The sequence below is a fragment of the Musca domestica genome, unplaced genomic scaffold (assembly GCF_030504385.1).
Source record: "Musca domestica strain aabys unplaced genomic scaffold, Musca_domestica.polishedcontigs.V.1.1 1, whole genome shotgun sequence".
Taxonomy (NCBI): domain Eukaryota; kingdom Metazoa; phylum Arthropoda; class Insecta; order Diptera; family Muscidae; genus Musca; species Musca domestica.
Window position 1 is genome coordinate 28054917 of NW_026712114.1, and position 20515 is coordinate 28075431.

The 20515-nt window shown below is 34.8% G+C and overlaps 2 protein-coding genes and 1 long non-coding RNA gene across 3 annotated transcripts; all 3 read right to left on the reverse strand.

Moving 5' to 3' along the window:
• Positions 1-6697: 6697 nt before the first annotated feature.
• On the reverse strand, positions 6698-7632 carry LOC131803721 (uncharacterized). The gene is made up of 2 exons (XR_009342752.1): positions 7302-7632; positions 6698-7236 (listed from the first exon to the last, which is right to left on the reverse strand). It is a non-coding gene; the product is annotated as an uncharacterized LOC131803721 (long non-coding RNA).
• Positions 7633-11273: 3641 nt separating this feature from the next.
• Positions 11274-11781, reverse strand: LOC105262393 (uncharacterized). Its single transcript, XM_011297326.2, has 2 exons — positions 11481-11781; positions 11274-11396 (listed from the first exon to the last, which is right to left on the reverse strand). Exons 1-2 carry the CDS (start codon positions 11764-11766, stop codon positions 11371-11373), a joined length of 312 nt encoding a protein of 103 aa, XP_011295628.1. The 5' UTR covers positions 11767-11781; the 3' UTR covers positions 11274-11370.
• A 7945-nt stretch (positions 11782-19726) lies between these two features.
• LOC101887868 (vasotab) lies at positions 19727-20257 on the reverse strand. The gene is made up of 2 exons (XM_005190937.4): positions 19925-20257; positions 19727-19861 (listed from the first exon to the last, which is right to left on the reverse strand). The coding sequence occupies exons 1-2, from the start codon at positions 20127-20129 to the stop codon at positions 19794-19796; spliced, it is 273 nt and encodes a 90-aa protein (XP_005190994.1). The 5' UTR covers positions 20130-20257; the 3' UTR covers positions 19727-19793.
• Positions 20258-20515: the final 258 nt, after the last annotated feature.

Here is a 20515-nt window from a genome sequence, read left to right on the forward strand (position 1 = left end):
GTTGTTATTGTTCTTTTGATAACAATGTTCAATTCCAGCTTAAAATTCATAGGAGATTTTTTTCTGTCGGCTTTCATACATAAAAAGTACTTAAAAAATTTTTATGACGGTTTTTTTTTTATAAACATTAAATCGCTATAAAAACCCGTAATATTTCTTCGCTACACCATTTCCAAATAAAACCAGTAAGGAAAAGTAAAAAGTCAGGCGGGGCTCGATGATACCCTACACCACTATGCATATCAAGTAGAGCTTCCGTAACAACAGAATTTATTTGAAGTAGATCATACCACCTATCAACATTTAGAGAGCAGTTACAGTTTGGTTTCAGAGGGAACTGATATTTGGGAGGCATGTCCAATTCTGAATCGATTTTCACTAAATTTGACGGAGATATTTTAATCTTTTATTCCGAATAACATTGCTATAGAGTACATGATGTCACTTCGAGAAGGATTTCATTTAAAAAACAAGAAACCTAAAATCGGACGAAGATATATAGGGGAGCTATATCCAAATCTGAACCGATCTTGATAAAATTGGAATCATGTATTGCTGGTCTGAATCTAATATCTGGTACTAAGTATCATTTTTGTGGGGTGTATATACGAATGTGAGGGACTTAAATACCAAACCGGATGAAACATATATATGGTAGTTTAAGCTATATCTGAACCGATTTGCACCAAATTTAATATACTTATTTTTTTTTTACGAAGATATATAGAGGGGCTACAGGGTTGCCCATAACCCTTAACTTTTGACAGAGATGTCACATCGCTTACTGACATACCGCGTTTGAAGCGTCAGTCCAAGCTGATTTTTACCATGAACCAATACACGCCACGCGACTCAACGTGCTTTTAAAACATTAAAAAATGTGAGAAGTGCGCCTTCTAAGAACACCATTAAGCGTTTATACGAAACATTTTCGACTTTCTAATCCGAAGAGGCCATATAAAAGTCGACCAAGGCGATCGGCCGAGAATATCGCTGCCGTACGAGCTAGTGTTGAGAGGTCCCCAAGAACATCCCAAAAACGCCGTTCTCAGCAGTTGGGCATGGCTCGGTCCACTTTCGCATTGATCCGAATTTGACGCAAAGAATGTTGCCTGCGGACAAGCCTCGTCGATTGGAATGGGCCCAAAGAGTCATGGGTCCGTCGAATATGAGCAACCCTGTACTTATACAATATCCCCAACCTGTGTTGTAGGGTGAAAAAATATTAAAATTATTATATTATAAAAATTATATAAGTCAAATTGAAAAAATCGCATGCGATAAAAAATATGAAAAAATAAAAATATGTCACAAAATACTACAAAATCTATATTAACATTATTATTGGCATATTTTTCTGCGCTTTTTTTAGATTTCATACTTTTATGTCAAGAGAGCATACTGAATAGACAAAATTTGTCAAAATCGGTCCAGGCATTCTTGAGATATAAGCATTCTAACTAACATCCCCTTCCTTTGTATAGACACATTTTATATATTTCGCTATATATAACCGACATATTTACTATCAGCATCTACGTAACGGTCAGAATTGACCTGTTCGTCTATTTGTGATTTCGCCGGTATTAAAATTATTCGCGGCTTAATGAAAAATTGGACTTTTATTTAACACAAATGTTATCGTATTTTTACCCAATAAATATTACCCTATGACCATCAAAATTGGAAGGCTTCTACCCAGCTCTAAGATCTAGCCCCATGCTAACTTCCGCTTTGATTGGTCGATAATTGCGACCTGCAAAATCAGTTTTCGGTCCAACATTATGCGATCATCTCCAAAATAAATAGGGTCCTATTCTGACCCTAGCCCCAACTCCATTCTAAATTTCGTGAAGATCGGGCCATAATTGCTACCTGTAGAGTGATTACAAATTAACATGGACAGACGGACGGAAGGACATACATAGCTATATTGACTCGGTTCGGCGAGATAGGAAGATCCATATATACTTTCCTATGTGGGAAACCAATATTTGATGGTGTTACATAATTTTTGGCCCAATCAAACTTTTAAAACCCCAGACACATAGTGTTGTAGGGTATAAATACCACACGTTTATAGTCTTTTTATAAAAGTCCAAGTTTATTAATCGGATAGTCAATTTAGAAATATTCTCAGTGATCCAGATTATTTTCATCTGATAGTCCCTTAAAATATTCTTAAAAAATCCCACCCTTATTGATCTGACAGTCCGTCAAATTATTCCCTCTGTTGAACAGCTTCACATTCCATTGTACGGAAACTTTCACAATGTCGATTAAGGCACTTGAAAGTAAAAGTAGCTAGCCGATCTAATCTTTTTAACAAAACGTTATCCAGTTTGAAATTGTATTTTCATTTTTTTCAAACATTACAATGATGCAGCATTAAATCATAAAAATGATTGATAAAATTTTATTCGTGAAGATTAAGCCAAATATGTTTGAAACAATTGTACTCTCGCTTTTTTTTATTCAATTCAAAAAGTACTCTTACCTCACTTTTGTTTGATGCCATCCATCCATTAATGTGGAAGTGGCCAATATCATGGCAACTGACGAACCAACAATACCAGACAACCAGTCAAAATATGCTATGAGGTGGTCAGTCAAAAAATACCGTCCCAAACGGATCGCACGCAGTATGTGGTCTATTTGCTCACATTAACGTTGGTTTTGTTGTGTGGCCTTATTAAATATTCCGTTCATTATCAGCTGAAATGTCTGAGTAACGTAACGTCAATTGATTTAATCCAAAAGAAAACAGAAACAAATTCAACAAAATGGGTGTAACATTAAAAGTTATTTCGTTGCAATCTTCGGCTTTGGTGGGGAATATAAGTTATTTATTTAGCAGGAATTAAAAACAAAATATTTAACTTATTTCGTTTTTGGGAGGCTATAACTGTTAATCAGATAATTTCCGCTTTAAATGAAATGTTTTACATTTGCAATGTATTCAATAATAAAGATCTCGAAAAGGGAAAGGTGGGAAATAAGGCATACAGTCTCCCTGCAGACATTTATTAGATTGTAGATATTTACAGATATTTCAAGCTCTTTGTAGTAGTAGACATTAAAAATTACGTTTAGGATCTAGATCTGGACAAGATCGCTAGGAATTTTAGAGGATTAAAAATGAAGTCACTCGTTTAATTTTTTAACTAAACTAAAAACTTTCCGAAGTCTTATGACTACTGCGATGGGAAATTGGTCACATCGAGTATTTTTGTTGATTGGATCCCTAAAATGCATAAACATTATCCCGAACTTCATCGAAATCATAAAGTTTTTGGGCATTGAATATTTCCTAACTATGTTTAAAATATTTATGTTAAAATTCTAATCTAATACCAGACGCGTATCTGTAAGAATGATACCGTAATACGTCACAAAATTGGACAGTAACTCACAGCGAAAATTTCAGTGGAACATTTCGTTCATTAAAAACATCATTCTAAAGTGATTTTTTTTTAATTTAGAGCGAATACAATTTTGCCGATTATAAAAACGGTTTTATGTACCAAAATTTATTATATTTTGTATACCCTACAACACTATGCGTTGCGGGTATTATAAGTTTTATGTATAAACTCAAAAATTATGTATACACTCAATCAAGTAAACAAGCTGTAATTTCGGCCGGGTCGAAAATTGAATGCCCTCCACCATTTGAAACGAATTTGGAAATTGAAAAAAAAAAACGTAAACGTAAAAAAAGTAAAATAGTATCAGTCGGTTTTGCCGACAGATGTATACCCTCAGCCTATGTTCGATTACATAAATATATTTTGACTTGTGTTATAATTATTCAAACTGTTGAGCCTGAATGGGCTAATATTGTCCATTTCGTATAGGACCTAAATAAATGTGACATAAATATTGCGATGTGTCAGGCTTGGACTATATCGACTACTTCCTTAAATTTGTATGAAATATGTGATAATTTTTAGCAAATGTTAAAATGTGCGTAAGGTACCAGATATGGTCGACCGAATATTGGTATGGACAAAATTACAAGAAATTCGAACATTTATATCCAATTTTATGAGAAATCATAAATTCCGATAAATTCCATATTCATCTCTGGCTTCTGGTTGAGGGTGTAGATGACAATATTCAGATGTACCATGTCTGAATAGAAAAGGATGTTAATTTCCTGTTTTATGTGCTTCATGGGTACTCAAAATGTTTACCCTTTGCGGGGGAGGTACCAGAAGGAATGATCCACACTCTACCGTTTTTAGAACAGATCCTGTGTTGATAGAAATATTCAGATCTGCCAAGTCTAAATGGAATCGGATGTTGATTTCGCGTTTTATGAGCTTAATGTATATTCAAAGTTTCGACCTAACCGACCGATATTGTCCATTTTCGCACCAGACCTAGCACTGACGTAAATATTAGGATTCAAAGTTGGAGCAAAATCGGATTATCGTTTCTCTTTCTGTGCAAACAAATATTTTTCGAAAATTTCAACTTTTTGTGGGGGAGGTACCAGAAGGAGTGGACCGATATATTCCAATTTAACACCAAACCTTGGGTTGCTAAAAATATTGGGATGTGTGAAATTTGAAGACAATCGGACTCTTACATCACATTTTTTAAGAGTTGTAATTATACCAAATTTTGACCGTTTGTGGGGGTGGGGGGGGACTAATTTCGCATCTAACGTAGCACTGACGCAAATGACATTTCTCCTTCTGTGCAGAAAATATATATTTTTTGACCTTTTGTGGGGAGGTACCAGAAGGATCGAAGGGAGCGTTATGGTGTGCACCGGCCAGAAAGACGGACGGACTGACGGACATAGCTAGATTGACTCCAAATGTCCTGAAACGTACTTGGTCCAAAGAGACCTAGGGTCTAAAACTGTTATTTCGACTAGGCAAGTTTTGACCGTATCAAGTGAAATATACCCTCTCTAGCTATATGGCTGAGGGTATAAAAAAATAAATAAATAAAATCCGTTACAAATACTATTAAACTCTTGAAAATACCGAATGTAGCCGTTATATTAAGGTCTATACGATGACGTGGACTTACATAGACAACTTTTGTCATAAGCCATTACAACATTCAAATGCGAAATTTGAAAAATAATTTCGGTGAATACTGTAGCTAAAATTATCGAAATACAGAATATAGTTAAGTACTATTAAATGGAGGCTATACCAAAACGTGGACCAGCACAGACCATTTTCTGTCATATGCTGTAGAGTATCCAGTAGGAATTTAAAATACAAATTTGAAACAATTCCGGTGCGTAAGGTCGCTAAATTCATCAAAACACCGAATATCGGGAAGTACCGTTATATGGGGGCTATACCAAATACTTGTTGTTAATACTTGTTCACTATGGAGGAAAAAATCTACAGGGTGAGATAAAAAACTACAACAAAGTCAAACGCAATAATTTGTACATTTTTTTTAAATTTTATTGAATGAAAGCAAAAATGTCGAAAATAACATCAAATTTTAGAATAAGTTTATATAGTTGTTCGAATTGCTCACCTTTGGCACGAATTATGGCCTTCAAACGGCCAATGAAACCGCCACAAGCTGCCCGAATGTTGCTCTGCGGTATTTTGGCCCATTTCCAGTGAAGCGCTTGCTTTTGGTCATCGACACTTTGGTATTTTTAAGTTCCAACCCTGCTTTCCAAAATACTCCAGGCACGGATTGAACGGATTGATATCCGGAGATTTTAGTGGCTATTGTGCGCTGGAAATGAACGAGAATCCTCATTTTGTAACCATTCTTGGGTGGCGCGTGCTGATTGCGATGGTGCTAAGTCCTGTTGGATTGTCCAAGGTCTGGGTCAAAATGTTTGCGTGCCCAAGGCTTTGATACACCCTCTACAATATTTTCGCGATAATATTCGGCAGTTATTTGATGCCACGGTCGATTAATACGAGCGGAGAGCGATCATTGACTGTTATGGCGGCCCACACCATCAACATGGGCGGCGCTTGAGTTCTGGTGGCCAACCGAAGGTCGACATTCTCAGCTGACCTCTTTGGCAAGTAAACACGATCATTTTGTTTGTTTACAAACTGCTGAACAACGAATGTTTTCTCATCGGAGAAAACCAAATTCGGCAGTACACCACTTACGGCCAAGCAAATCAGCTCTTTAGCTCTTTTGAGTCTATTTTCTTTCTGTTGCGGTGTAAGTTCTTGCACTTTTTGGAATTTCAATGGCTTTACCCGAACTCATTTTTCAATATTTGCCGAATGAAATATTGCGATATGTTCAGCTCACAAGCTATTTTTCGGCCACTGTGGGTTTCGATCAAGTTGCTACTTTACTTTTCGGACCATTTCTGCTGATGTTGCTGTGTTCCTTGACGTCAGGCTGCGTTACCAGTATCACGGTAACAACCGATGGTACGTACACAAACGATTTATTCACATTTAAATGCTGGAGTGCTCTAACGGTAGCCACTTGTGGTTCTCCAGCCAAATATAAAGAAATCACACTATCACGCTTGAATTCCATCACGAATAACTTTTTTTCTGGAAAATTCTCACCAGAATGTTTTTGTACTAATAACTAATGTTATTAGCTGTCCCTGGAATAATTTTAACAGTTGTCGGACAAGTGGCTTAGAAATGACAGCAGTCTGGTTGGTTGCAGTTTTTTCACCTCACCCTGTATATAGCCCGTCAATTTTAGGTATATTAAAGATTTCAAATGCATTTTGGATAACATATATTATTTTCTTATCAAATATCCACTTTTTCATACTATCAATGTAGCTGCTGGAATGCTAGATCCAAATTAAAATATAATAAGTCAAATTTAGAAAATTTCATGCAATATCAAACCTGACAAAAAAAATACAAAAAATATATATAGCAGTAATAAATTCATATACATTTTAATTGGGATAATTTTATATGATTTTTTAGGTTTAATCTTTTTTTCCAAGAGACAATGCCAAATTGTTGCGAATTATCCAAAATCAGTTCTTGAGTTAAAGTCGCACTAACTAACATCACTTTCTTTCATATATAAATGAGTCGGTTTCCAGTCAATGACTAAAATTTGGAACTATTCTGATATCAATAAATGCCAGTACACAAATGTTTTTCATTCAATAAGGCGGTGTATGTCGTATTATTTTTTCAATAAATCAATTCACGATCGGCCCACAGACTAAAGCTCTTCTCCATTCCAGTGTTCTAATAAGAAAAATCTATCCTTTTTAACAGCGACTTACTTCTTCCAGAACTAAAATAGCAAAAATGTCAAACTTAATAAGTCATCTATACAGAAATGTATTCAAAAAACATTACCCGGTCTACCCTCATAAAATCGATCACAATATCGGGCTGCAAATACGCAAAGGCTATCATATTTATCACACCGTCCAGTTTCCGGATCTCTAGCATATATGGGGACACCACGTGTTGCCGTACAAAATGCACCAAATATACCACAGGAATAGGGAAGGTCGTGATCATTGCAGTTTAACATAACAACGGATAGCGCGATTATGAGAAATATACTGAGCCGTAGAGAGTTCATTTTGAAAATGTTGAAATACTACGATTTTTTTTAAATTTAATTTTAAAATTATCAGCTCTGCTGCTGGGAAGAACACAAACTCTTATCAATTGGTACACCAATAAAAATATCAATAAAAAAAGCTAAAAGTCCCCAAATATTAAAAAAGTAAAAAAAAATAAAAAATACACAAAAGGGATTTTTTTATTTCTTTAACAAAATTGCTCAAATTGTTGTTTGCTAAAGAAATATACAGAACTATAACTCAGATACTAGCACATTTTTTTTTTAATCATCGTTTAAAAAAGTGTTGTGTAAATATACAAAATTGATTCTCAGTTAATCCATGATGAAATATTGTTCAAAAATCCACTACTATTACTCAGCTTATTCATGAACAAATGTTGTTTAAAAATCCAATTCAAAAAAACGCAAGCCATTGATATATATATATAAATATATATTTAAATATATGTTGGCTTCTGCCATGATTATTCAAATGTTTGACCCTCTATGGAGTAGGTTCCGAAGAAATGGTCCAATATTGTCTATTTCGTATCACACCTAAATGATTGCGACGTACCAGGCTTGGGCTATATTGGTTACTTCCTTCATTTTATATGAGATATGTGATCATTTTTAGAAAATGTGGGTAAGATCCCAATATAAAAATATTGATATGGGCAAAATTACAAAAAAATCGAACATTTATATCCATTTTTTTGCGAAATTACAAATTCCATATTCATTTCAGGCTTCTGATTGAGAAAAAACAAGTTAAAAAGCAGTAAGTTCGGCCTGGACGAACTTTGAATTCCCTCCATCATTTGGAACGAATTTGAAATAAAGGGTGAATAATGTAGCTATAATCATCAAAATACCGTATATAGGGAGGAGGCTGTGAGAAGACCTGGATCTGCATAGACAATTTCCGTCACAGGTTGTAGCATCCATTACGAACTTCAAATATGACATCTCAAACAATTTCGATGGGTATTGTACCTAAAATCGTCAAAATACCGAATTTTGGGAGGTTATATGGGGGCTATACGAAGACGTGGACCTGTACAGACAATTTTTTGTCGTAGGCTGTTGTATCCATTACGAATCTCAAATACCACATTGGCAACAATTCCGATGAATAATGTGGCTAAAATCATCAAAATACCGAATATCGGGAGGTACCGTTGTATGGGGGCTATACCAAGACGTGGACCTGCACAGATAATTTTCTGTCATGGGCTGTAGTATCCATTTCGAACTTCAAATACCAAAGTTGAAACAATTCCGATGAATAATGTGGCTAAAATCATCAAAATACCGAATATCGGGAGGTACTTATATATGGGGGCTATATGAAAACGTGGACCTACATGGCCTATTTACGAACTTAACCTGCTTACTAGAAAAATAAACACGTGTGCAAAATTTTAACCTTTTAACCTTCTATCTCAACTACCTTCTATCTCCGTCTACAACAGACAGACGGACAGACGGACAGACAGACAGATAGATCGACTTAGAATTTTACGCTGATCAAGAATATATATACTTTGTTGGGTCTGACATGAGTATTTCGAGGAGTTACGAACGGAATGACAAAGTTAATATACCCTCCATAGTATGGTGGAGGGTATAAAAAAATCGCTGACTTGTTTCGCAAGTTATGAGAGATATAAGTATTGAAAATTGTGACCCTTTGTGGGTGAGGTACCAGAAGGGGTTCGCAGATATACATCATCTTTGCAACGGTTCTTGTGTTTGCAATAATGTTTGTGTGAGAGAAATTTGAAGAGAGTTGGATGCTTACTTCGCTTTCTTTGATCGTTTTTTTTTTTTTTCAAAATCTTGAACCCTATGTGGTGGAGGTACCAGAAGAAATGGTCCGATCTCTATTATCTTTATAACAGATCTTGTGTTGATAGAAATATTGCGATGTGCCAAGTCAGAATGAAATCGGATGTTAATTTCTCGTTTTATGAGCTATGAGCGGGAGGTACTAGAAGCAGTAGACCGATATATCCCATCTTCACAACAAATCTTGTGTTAGTAGAAATAATGGGAGGCGTGAAATATAAGGAGAGCCTGATGCTTATTTCGGATTTTATAAACATTTTGCTTACTCAAAAATTTGACCCTTTGTGGGGGAGGCACCAGAAGGAATAGTCCGATCTCTACCGTTTTTATAACAGATGTTGATAGAAATATTCAGATGTGCCAAGTCTAAGTGGAATCGGATGTTAATTTCGCATTTTATGAGCATAATGGATATTCAAAATTTCCAGAGGGAGTGGACCGATATATTCAATCTTAACACCAGATCTTGGGTTTATAAAAATATTGGGATGTGTGAAATTTGAAGACAATCGGACTCTTGTATACATTTTATAAGAGTTGTAATTATTCAAAATTTTGACCCTTTGTGGGAGAGGTTCTTGATATTGCCCATTTTCCCTTTGTGGGGCAGAAACTTCATGGAGTGGACCGATATTGTCTATTTTTGCACCTGACTTAGAACTGACGTAAATATTAGGATTTGCAAAGTTGGATCAAAATTAGATTATAGACTATTTTTCTGTGCAGAAAAAATCTATATATTTTTTTAAATTTCGACCTTTTGTGGGGGCGGTAGCAGAAGGAGTGGACCGATGTATTCCACCTTTACACAAGACCTTGGGTTAATAAAAATATTGGGATGTGTGAAATTTGAAGACAATCCGACTCTTAAATCACATTTTCTAAGATTTGTAATTATTCAAAATTTTGACCCTTTGTGGGGAAGGTTCATGATATTGCCCATTTTCTTACATGACATAGCACTAATACAAATAGTAAAATTTGCAAAGATGGAGCAAAATTGTATTATCGTTCCTTTTTCTGTACATTAAAATATATTTTCTGAAAATTTTGTAAAAAAAATTAGAAGACGGAGTTGACCGATATTGCCCATCTCCAAACTGAATCTATGTTTGATAAGAATATTATGATGTACCAAGTTTGGAACAAATCGGATACTCCCTTCGAGATTTAGGGTGCGCACCAGCCAGACAGAAAGACGGACGGACATCTTAGATCGACTTTAAATGTCCTGAAACGGATTTGGTACAAAGAGACCTAGGGTCTGAAACCGTTATTTTAATGAGGTACGCTTTGGTCGTATTAAATGATATATACCCTCCTCTCTAGCCATATGACTGAGGGTATAAAAATCCACGATTAAAGCTTGGCTAGACATGAACAGGTAATGTTTAAAATACCAGGGTTACACACCAGCTAGTCCATAAAAATGCATTGCTTAAAACCCCATGATTAAGATCTGATAGTCCATATCATTCAAAAATCCACTTTTATAACTCAGCTTGTCCATGGAAAAATATAGTTAAAAATCAAGGATTATACCTTATAGTCTATGAAAAAAAATTAAGAAAATCCATTTTAATAGCTCAGCAATTATACGAAAAAATATTGTTAAGCAACTCAAGTCATAGCTCAGGTAGACCATGGAAAAATTATTGTTTGAAAATCCATGATTGCAGGTTGTCTGATCCATTGAAAATGTGGGAAGACGGTGGACCACGAATATAGCACGGCTAAACCTTGAAAAAATGTTGTTTAAAAATCCACGATTATAGCTCAGCTTGAACACAAAAAAAATTCTTTGGAAATCAAAGCCCAAAATTAAAATCCTGCATGAATCTCAGGTTATTTTTTTAATTTCCATTTTGTAACCAAATTTTCGCTTGAAATAAATCCCAAAAATCTTCTATTTATCAATATCAAAAAATAGATTTATTATATACCATCACCAATGTGACACTTCAATTAAGATGGAAAAACATATTGAAATCATTTGCCATTTTAACAGCTGCCAACCTCCTGCAAAGCTGTAAACAAAAAATAAAAAAACAAATTTACACCGGCTGACTTCACACCAAAATGCTCAATTAAAAAAAAACGCTAAAACTTACTCGATTGATTCTCGCGATATTTTATGCAATTGAAGACATTGAAGAGACACCGATTATCATATTTCGTACAAGCTCCAGTCTGAGGATCTCTGGCATAAACAGCAGGTCCACCACCGGCGGAACATAGAATGGCAACGTTACTGGCACAATTTGGTGGCGGTTGTGCCAAAGCTACGGCAGCGACCAAAGCGAGCAGCAAAATAGTTGTGAAACTGAATAATTGCATTTTCCGACTGTGTTGGAAACTGCATTGTGATGAGGTGTTATTTATTTGTTCATTCACCATTCGGGTGTTGGGAAATGATTGATGATCGTCGCGGTGCCGGTACTTATCTAAATATGAATATTAGTTATTTTGTTAACACACAAACAACCGCACACAAAATGAATTCAAGTAGGCTTGGTTAAGCTTAAGAAGGGCTAGAGATAGTTGTACAATTCAAAACTTTTGTTGAATCATGAATTTCGCAATTTGAAAGAAGAATTTCAAAGGATGTCTTAGGCACACTAAAAATGCCCTATAAAGCCCATAAACTATTCTTCATTGCTTAAAGAGACAAATTCTTTGGCACAAGTTTTTAATATCTCTTTAATCTGGGGTTATATAAATTCCCACTTTCACTACTATAAGAAATGACAACAAGCAGAGGGTATGCTATTTTAACAATAATTTTTAAACAATCTCGGGTTACGTATGAACCATGCGTTTTTTGCTGGATTTATCAAAAATTGTCGAACCAATTATTGGGGATTTTTTAAAATATTATTTAAACAATTTTAGCTATATAAACCGATGACTTTTTAGCAATATTTTTTACAGAATCCTCGTGGACAAAAATTATGAATTTTTAACAGCATTTTTACAGGGTTTCACCGGTCCAAAATCATTTTTTTCGGTGATGTTAATAAAATTTTTTGTCTTGACCCTTGACTACCCGACCAAGAACCTTGTATTTTAAAAATATTTTTCAAGGACCAAGGGCTTGTAAGATATTTGTTAAAAAGATCCTTATCAAGAATCTTGTTTTCATGGACTTCCATGCCGCTATACTTGTTTTTTTTTTCTTATTTTTTTATTTCTATACTAGCTGCGTCAGTTAATTATACCCTCAGCCATATGGCTACAGAGGGTATATATCATTTGATACGGTCAAAACGTGTCTAGTCGAAATAACGGTTTTAGACCCTAGGTCTCTTTGGACCAAATCCGTTTCAGAACATTTGGAGTCGATCTAGCGATGTCCGTCCGTCCGTCTGTCTGTCTGGCTGGTGCGCACGATAACTCTCGAAGGGAGTATCCGATTTGGTCCAAACTTGGTACATCGTAATATTTTTGTCAAACTTAGATCGAGTTCGGAGATGGGCAAGATCGGTCCACTCCTTCTGGTACATCCCCCACAAAAGGTCGAAACTTGCAAAAAATGTATTCTTTGCACAGAAAGAGAAAGGATAATCCGATTTTGCTCCAACTTTGCAAATCCTAATATTTGCAACAGTGCTAGGTCTGGTCCGAAAATGGACAATATCGGTTCACTCCTTCAAGAACCTCCCCCACAAATGGTCAAAATTTTGAATTATTACAACTCTCATAAAATGTGATTTAAGAGTCCGATTGTCTTCAAATTTTACACATCCCAATATTTATATTAACCCAAGGTCTGGTGTTATGATGAAATATATCGGTCCATTCCTTCTGGTACCTCCCCCACAAATGGTCGAATTTTTCAAAAATAAAATATATTTTTTGCACAGAAAGAGAAACGATTATCCGATTTTGCTCCAACTTTGCAAATCCTAACATTTGCATCAGTGCTAGGTCTGGTGCGAAAATTGACAATATTGGTCCACTCCTTATGGTACCTCCCCCACAAAGGGTCAACATTTTAAATAATTACAACTCTCATAAAATGTGATGTAAGAGTCCAATTGCCTTCAAATTTCATACATCCAAATATTTATATTAACCCAAGGTCTGGTGTTAAAATGGGCAATATCGGTCCACTACTTCTAGTACCTCCCCCACAAAAGGTCGAAATATTAAAAACATATATTTTTTTGCACAGGAAGTGAACGGAAGAAAACAGCAACATCAGCAGAAATTGTTCGAAAATTAAAGAAGCGACTTGATCGAAACCCGCGTCGCAGCCTCCGAAAAATGGCTCGTGAGCTGAACATATCAGAATATTCCATTCGGCAAATATTGAAAAATGAGCTCGGGGTAAAGCCATTGAAATTCCAAAAAGTGCAAGAACTTATACCGCAACAGAAAGAAAATAGACTCAAAAGAGCTAAAGAGTTGCTTCGCTTGGCCGAAAGTGGTGAACTGCCGAATTTGGTTTTCTCTGATGAGAAAGCATTCATTGCCCAGCAGTCAGCAGAGGTCAGCTGAATATGTGCACCTTCGGTTGGCCACCAGAACTCAAGCGCCGGCCATGGTCATAGTGTGGGCCGCCAAAACAGCCGATGGTCGCTCTCCACTCGTATTAATCGACCGTGGCATCAGAATAAATGCCGAATATTGTCGCGAAAATATTCTGGAGGGTGTATTAATGCCTTGGGCACGCAATCATTTTGGCCGCAGACTTTGGACATTCCAACAGGAATCAGCACTTCACCACCCAAGAATGGTTACAAAATGAGGTTCCTCGCTTCATTTCCAGCGCACAATGGTCACCAAAATCTCCGGATACCAATCCGTTGGACTATTGTGTCTGGAGTATTTTGGAAAGCAAGATTGGCACTAAAAAATACCAATGTGTCGATCGCCTCAAGGAAGCGCTTCTCCGGGAATGGGCCAAAAATACCGCAGAGCTACATTCAGACAGACATACAGACAGTGATGGTTTCATTGGCCGTTTAAAGGCCATAATTCGTGCCAAATTGACCAATTCGAACAAATCTAAACTTTTTCTAAAGGTTGATGCTATTTCCGACATTTTTTGTTTGAATTCAATAAAATTTAAATAAAAAAAAGTTAAAAATCACTTAAAAAAATGGACCCAAATTGTCGATTTTCACAACTGATCTGGCGCTGAAAAAAATATTAGGATTTGCAAAGTTTAAACAAACATAAATGATCTTTTCGTGTTCTATGAGGTAAATTACATGCATTTGATGACTTTTTGTGGGGGAGGTACCAGAAGGAATGGTAAGTTTAATAATAATATTGTGATGTACCAAGTTTGGGCCAAATCAAATTCTCCTTTCGGCACCAATTCTCCTTTTGGCACCAGCCAGACAGACAGAGAGATTTGCTCCAAATAGTCGTATGGTCTAAAACCGTGATTTCGATGAGACATAGTTTGATCGTACCCTCTGTAGCCATATGGCTGAGGGTATACAAATGTAAGAACAGAGTGATCGAAAAATTCGTATTTATTAGAAAAATGATATTTTTCATTAGAAAAAAATAGAAAACTGCGGTTTGCAAAATCAACTTCTTAAGATTATTTTAACAAGGATTTCTTGGCCATTTCTTGGGCTTGTGGACCTTTTAAAAATATTTGAAACTTTAAATCGATTAGGATTATTTTTTGAAGCATTTCTGCTAAAAAATAATATTCTTATTTTTCCCTGGCAAAATATAAGGGAATTGTAAATATTTTAGAGACATTTTTAGGACCTTCAGACTGAAAACGGTAGAATATGTACAAAAAATTGTTTGAGATTAACTTTGTGAGAATTAAAATCGTAAATTTTTTGAAATGTTATTGATTTCAATATTTTGAGATTTTCCCAATAAAAATATGGGTTTAAATTTGTTTAAGAAATTTCTTACCAAAGAATGTTGATTTTTTACAAAGTTTTCCCAAGGGATTCGAACCATGTACATTTTATAGGAATATCCCTATTTTAGTTTATTGGTAATGAAAAAGGTATGTATGTCGTTGTTATTATTTTTTGTATACTATGTATGTATTTATGCATTTTGTAGGGTGTGACTATCAAATTTGTTTCTCATCAACTTTCATTGTCTGAAGAACAAAAAAATTGTTGGTCAATTGTAGTGTATTCAAATAACTTTGTAAAATCAATACTTAAAATTAAAGTAATTTGGTTACAGAACATTTACCGGTATCATTTAGGTGAATGTGAGTTTTAATTGAGTCATTATTGGTAGGGATTTCAACGTATGATCTGCATTGTTTTTTACAAATAATTATTCTATTACAATCCACAAGTCTTGTCATGTCAGCTCTGGCAAAACTGAAAATTAACAAAAAAAAAGTCCCTAACACTTTGGGTAAACACGCCATCAATTAGCGTTTACAGTTGTAATTGTTAGAGAAATACTAATTGTTAAATCGCTGGCGGTATGTTTACAATAATTAATAGTTTTTATTTTTTGTTTAATATTCTATGAGTATGTAGGTATGTTTCGTAGAAGAGGGGTTTCACAGAAAAACAGTTATAATTAAATGTATAAAAAATAAAATAAAAATCTTAACATTGTGTGACGTCATTATTATGCTGAGAATATTTGAAAATGGGAACACAATATAAAACGTTCCAAACCCCGTGTAGGGTTTTCTATCTTTCTTTTAGTTCAATGACTTTAAAGATTAATTGGGGTGTAAACGGGAACCGAATTGACCCTTTTACGAACTTCACGCAAAATATGTACCTTCTTTCTTAATTTGTTCGAAAGATGATTACAACAGACAGAGAGAGACATATAAATTATTTTTTTTTTTTAAATTTCTATTTTTTATTAATCTTTAATTTCTATCCAACCTGACATTTATAGAAATATTGTGCACAGCATGAACTGAATCGGATTCTCATTTCGAGTGCGGGACACCATCAGGCAGCAAACGGACATTGCTAAATCGACTCCAAATTTCTTGAAAAAAAATTTTTTTTCCAAAGACCTACCATAAGGAAAAAATTTTGCACGCGAGTTAATTCGTACTAAGAGGTTACGAAAAGTATTAAAAATGTAATACTTGGTATTGGACAAACGGAATGAGTTGGAATTCTGACATTTTAAACGAGAGTCACTGGTGGAGTGCATAATAGATGTACCAAAGAGTTTTTGAAAATTCTAACTTTAAGATTACGAAAAGTTCTAAAATGGTACTAAACTCCTAAAATGGTACTATTTGGTATTATAAGAAAGAGTAGAGCTAAAAACTTGACATTTGGTATGAGCATCAATATGGAAGGTCGTTTTGAAAAAGTCAGTTTGGACTAGGGAGAACAGATGAAGTTGGAATTTTGAAATTTTGTATTGGCGTCCCTATAGGTGGCTTTGAAAATGTGAACATGTTCATAAAAATACTAAACAGTACTATATTTGGTACAATTCGAAAAAAATAGATAAGGATCCATTGTGCCATGATTTTACCAATATCCTCCTCGCTTAACTTTAAAATGAAAGATTTTGACGACTTATCTGAAAAAAAGAAAAACTTGAAGAATATAAAACATGTTGAAAGTTTGAAAATTTAGTGCGTGTATTAAGCTTTGAATACCCTCCACCATTTGGAACGATTTTGACAATTTTCAAAAAAAATAAAATCCGTTAAAAATTCTGTTAAAATCGTAAAAATACCGTATGTAGCCGCTATATTAGGGTCTATACGACGACGTGGACCTGTCATATACCATTAAAATATTCAATGCGAAACATAAAAAAATCGGTGAATAATGTAGCTAAAATCATCAAAATTCCGAATATAGGGAGGTATCGCTATATTTGGGTTATACGAAGACGTGTACCTGCACAGACATTTTTCTGTCATAGGCTCTAGTATCCATTACGAACTTCAAACACCAAATTTGAAACAATTTTGGTGAATAATGTCGCTAAAATCATCAAAATACCAAATATCGGGAGGTACCGTTACGAAAGTGTTTATCATAGACTATAGTACTTATTACGAACTTCAAATACGAAATTTGAAATAATTCCGGTAAATAATGTAGCTAAAATCGTCAAAATACCGAATATCGGGAGGTACCGTTATATGGGGGCTATACGAATATTCCAATCCGAAATTTGAAACGATATGGTGAATTATGTTGCTGAAATCATCAAAGTACCGACTATCGGGAGGTACCGTTACATGGGGGCTATACAAAGACGTGGACCTGCATACGAAAGTGTTTTTCGCATAGGCTGTAGTACCCATTACGAACTTCAAATACGAAATTTGAAATAATTTCGGTAAATAATGTCGCTAAAATCATCAAAATACCGAATATCGGGAGGTACCGTTATATGGGGGCTATGCGAAAACGTGGACCTGCATACAAAATTTTTTGCAATAGGTTGTAGTACCTTTCAAGATATTCCAATACGAAATTTGAAACGAACTTCTGAACTATGTTGCTGAAATCATCAAAATACCGACTATCGGGAGGTACCGTTACATGGGGGCTATACGAAGACTTGGACCCGCATACGAAAGTGTTTGTCAAAGGCTGTAGTACTCATTACGAACTTCAAATACGAAATTTGAAATAATGTCGCTAAAATCATTAAAATGCCAAATATCGGTAGGTACCGTTATATGGGGCTATACGAAAACATGGACCAACATGGCCCATTTATGAACTTAACCTGCCTACTGGTAAACTATGCATGTATGCAAAATTTTAGCCTTCTATACCATATTGTTCAAAAGATAGCGTAATTACAACCGACGGACAGACGGACATCGCCAGATCGTCTTAGAATTTTATGCTTATCCTGAATAGATATACTTTGTGGGGTCTGAAATGTATATTTCGAGGAGTTACAATGGTGGAGGGTATAAAAAGACCTAACAAAAACTGGTGGAACGATGATTACAACTATTGGGCGCCATCTTTTAATAGCATTTGTAAACTAACTCAGCACAAATTGTGGTCGTGTCTGTACTTCACATATTTGATTGGGAAATAAATAATAGATGGCGGAAAATGTAAAATGTTTGTTATTACGTTTACATAGCACTTGAATTCATATTCAATAAGAGCTTTTTTAATTAATGTACTGCATCACAAACATAAAAAATTACATTAAATCTCAATCTATCTTTCTCAAAATAGGATTATTTTAAATCGTTGTGTTATACAATTTTTAATGCTTGCTGCTTATTTTCTTATTCCAGAGAAAGTGGGGTAGTTTTATTCAATAAAACTATAAAAAGTAAACAGCTGAGTATGACACATGTAATAATTTTTAGAAAATTTTAACGTGTGCTTTAGGTACCAGGTATAGTCGACCGAAGTATTCCATTTTCATGCTTCATCTAATACGTATAAAAATATTGGTATGGGCAAAATTACAAAAAAATCGAACATTTATATCCAATTTATGGGAAATCATAAATTCCATATTCATCTCAGGTTTCTGGTTGAGAGTAATATTTAGACATAGCAAGTTGTAAAGAATCGCTGACTTGTTTCGCAAGTTATGACAGATAAACGTATTGAAAATTGTGACCCTTTGTAGGTGAGGTACTAGAAAGAGCTCGCAGATATATATCATCTTCACAACAGATCTTGTATTAGCAAAAATTTTTTGTATGTGTGAAATTTGAGGAGAGTTAAAAACTTATTTCGCTTTCTTTGAGCGTTTTGTTTTTCAAAATCTTGAACCCTGTGTGGGGGAGGTACCAGAGGAAATGGTCCGATCTCAACCGTTTTTATAACAGATTCCTGTTGATGGAAATATTCAGATGTGCCAAGTCAAAATGGAATCGACTGTTAATCTCATGTTTTATGAGATTAATGGATATTCAAAATTTCGACTTTCCGTATCAAATGATATATACAATCTATAGCCATATGGCTGAGGGTATAAAAATTGTAGAATTAATTTTGTGATAAATAATTTTTGTGAAATATTTTGGTTTCTTACAATCCCGTATAAAGGTAGTTTTAAACCATATTTTAAAAAAGGACCAAAAGGACCCTTTAGTGAAGAAATCAGAAACTGGAAATTTCAAAAAAAAGTGAAAGAGGGGGGAACTTGTACTCTCTGTTTATACTACTTTACGATGTAAACATTCAAAACACCGATACACGTGAAGTCTATTTTTAGCAACACTTTAACATTCTGGTGGATTTTTCCTCTAATTATTTTTTGTGTCACACAGTGTAATTCAACACGATCTAATCAGTTCTTGGAGGTAATTGCAATGAGGTACTATATAGTTGACCCAGCTTTTGACTACTTGTTAGCATTTATGCGGTAAAACCCTATATAAAATTGAATGTATAGCCAAATTTATTCAAAATATATTCAATATATTTTTTTTTCCAATTTTTACATTTCAAACCAAAGATAAATTTACGTATTCACATAATTGTATCCAAAATAAACTATTGCCTTACAATGTCTTTGCAATTGTTGGTTTGAGTTTGACATGCTCCCTTTTTGTGTGTCCAAGCTGCAAGCAAATTAATTTCGATTAAAGATTTTAAAACATTTAAAATATCCGATCTATACTTACGCAAACGACTCAAGCACTTATTCACTTCGTAGGTGCACAGATTACCAAATGTACAACGGGCTATGACCCCACCACGCCCCTTAAGGGTGCCGCACACCGGCCTATATTCTCGAGTACAGGGCCTCTGACATGTTCGAGCTTCCCCAATGGCAACGGCAAGCAATAAGGCAAGTATGGCCAACGCGATTGATGCTACGAATTTCATGATTTTTCTTTAGTTCAAGTATCACTGATTTTTCAGGGTTTCCAGGTATCACTGATCTCCCAACGAAGTTTGTAAATTATTTATATCAATTATTAACAATAGGTTGTCATTACATCGAAAAAAAATTAGGTTATTATTTTTTTAAGGAAATCACTTTTATGAAATTTGTTTTCCGCCAGATTGGAGAAACACTTGTGTCAATGTTATTGTTTTAATTTTAAATGATGAACAATACTACGATTTAATAAATATTATATAATTCCAAGAATTTTCTACAGATGTTTTTTTATTCTCAAATTATATTTTAGGACTTTATAATGTTTTGAGAAGGAAAACTTTTTGATGCACTTCTGTGCAGGAATGAAGATAGACCTTCTGACAATTCC

Excerpts from the sequence above, each read along its gene's own strand:
- LOC101887868 (XM_005190937.4), bottom strand. The coding sequence starts at position 20,129 with ATGAAATTCGTAGCATCAATCGCGTTGGCCATACTTGCCTTATTGCTT. Across the intron at positions 19,862-19,924 it reads TAAGTGCTTGAGTCGTTTGC|CTTGGACACACAAAAAGGGA; the intron begins GTAAGTATAGAT and ends ATTTGCTTGCAG.
- LOC105262393 (XM_011297326.2), bottom strand. The coding sequence starts at position 11,766 with ATGGTGAATGAACAAATAAATAACACCTCATCACAATGCAGTTTCCAA. Across the intron at positions 11,397-11,480 it reads ATATCGCGAGAATCAATCGA|CTTTGCAGGAGGTTGGCAGC; the intron begins GTAAGTTTTAGC and ends TTTTGTTTACAG.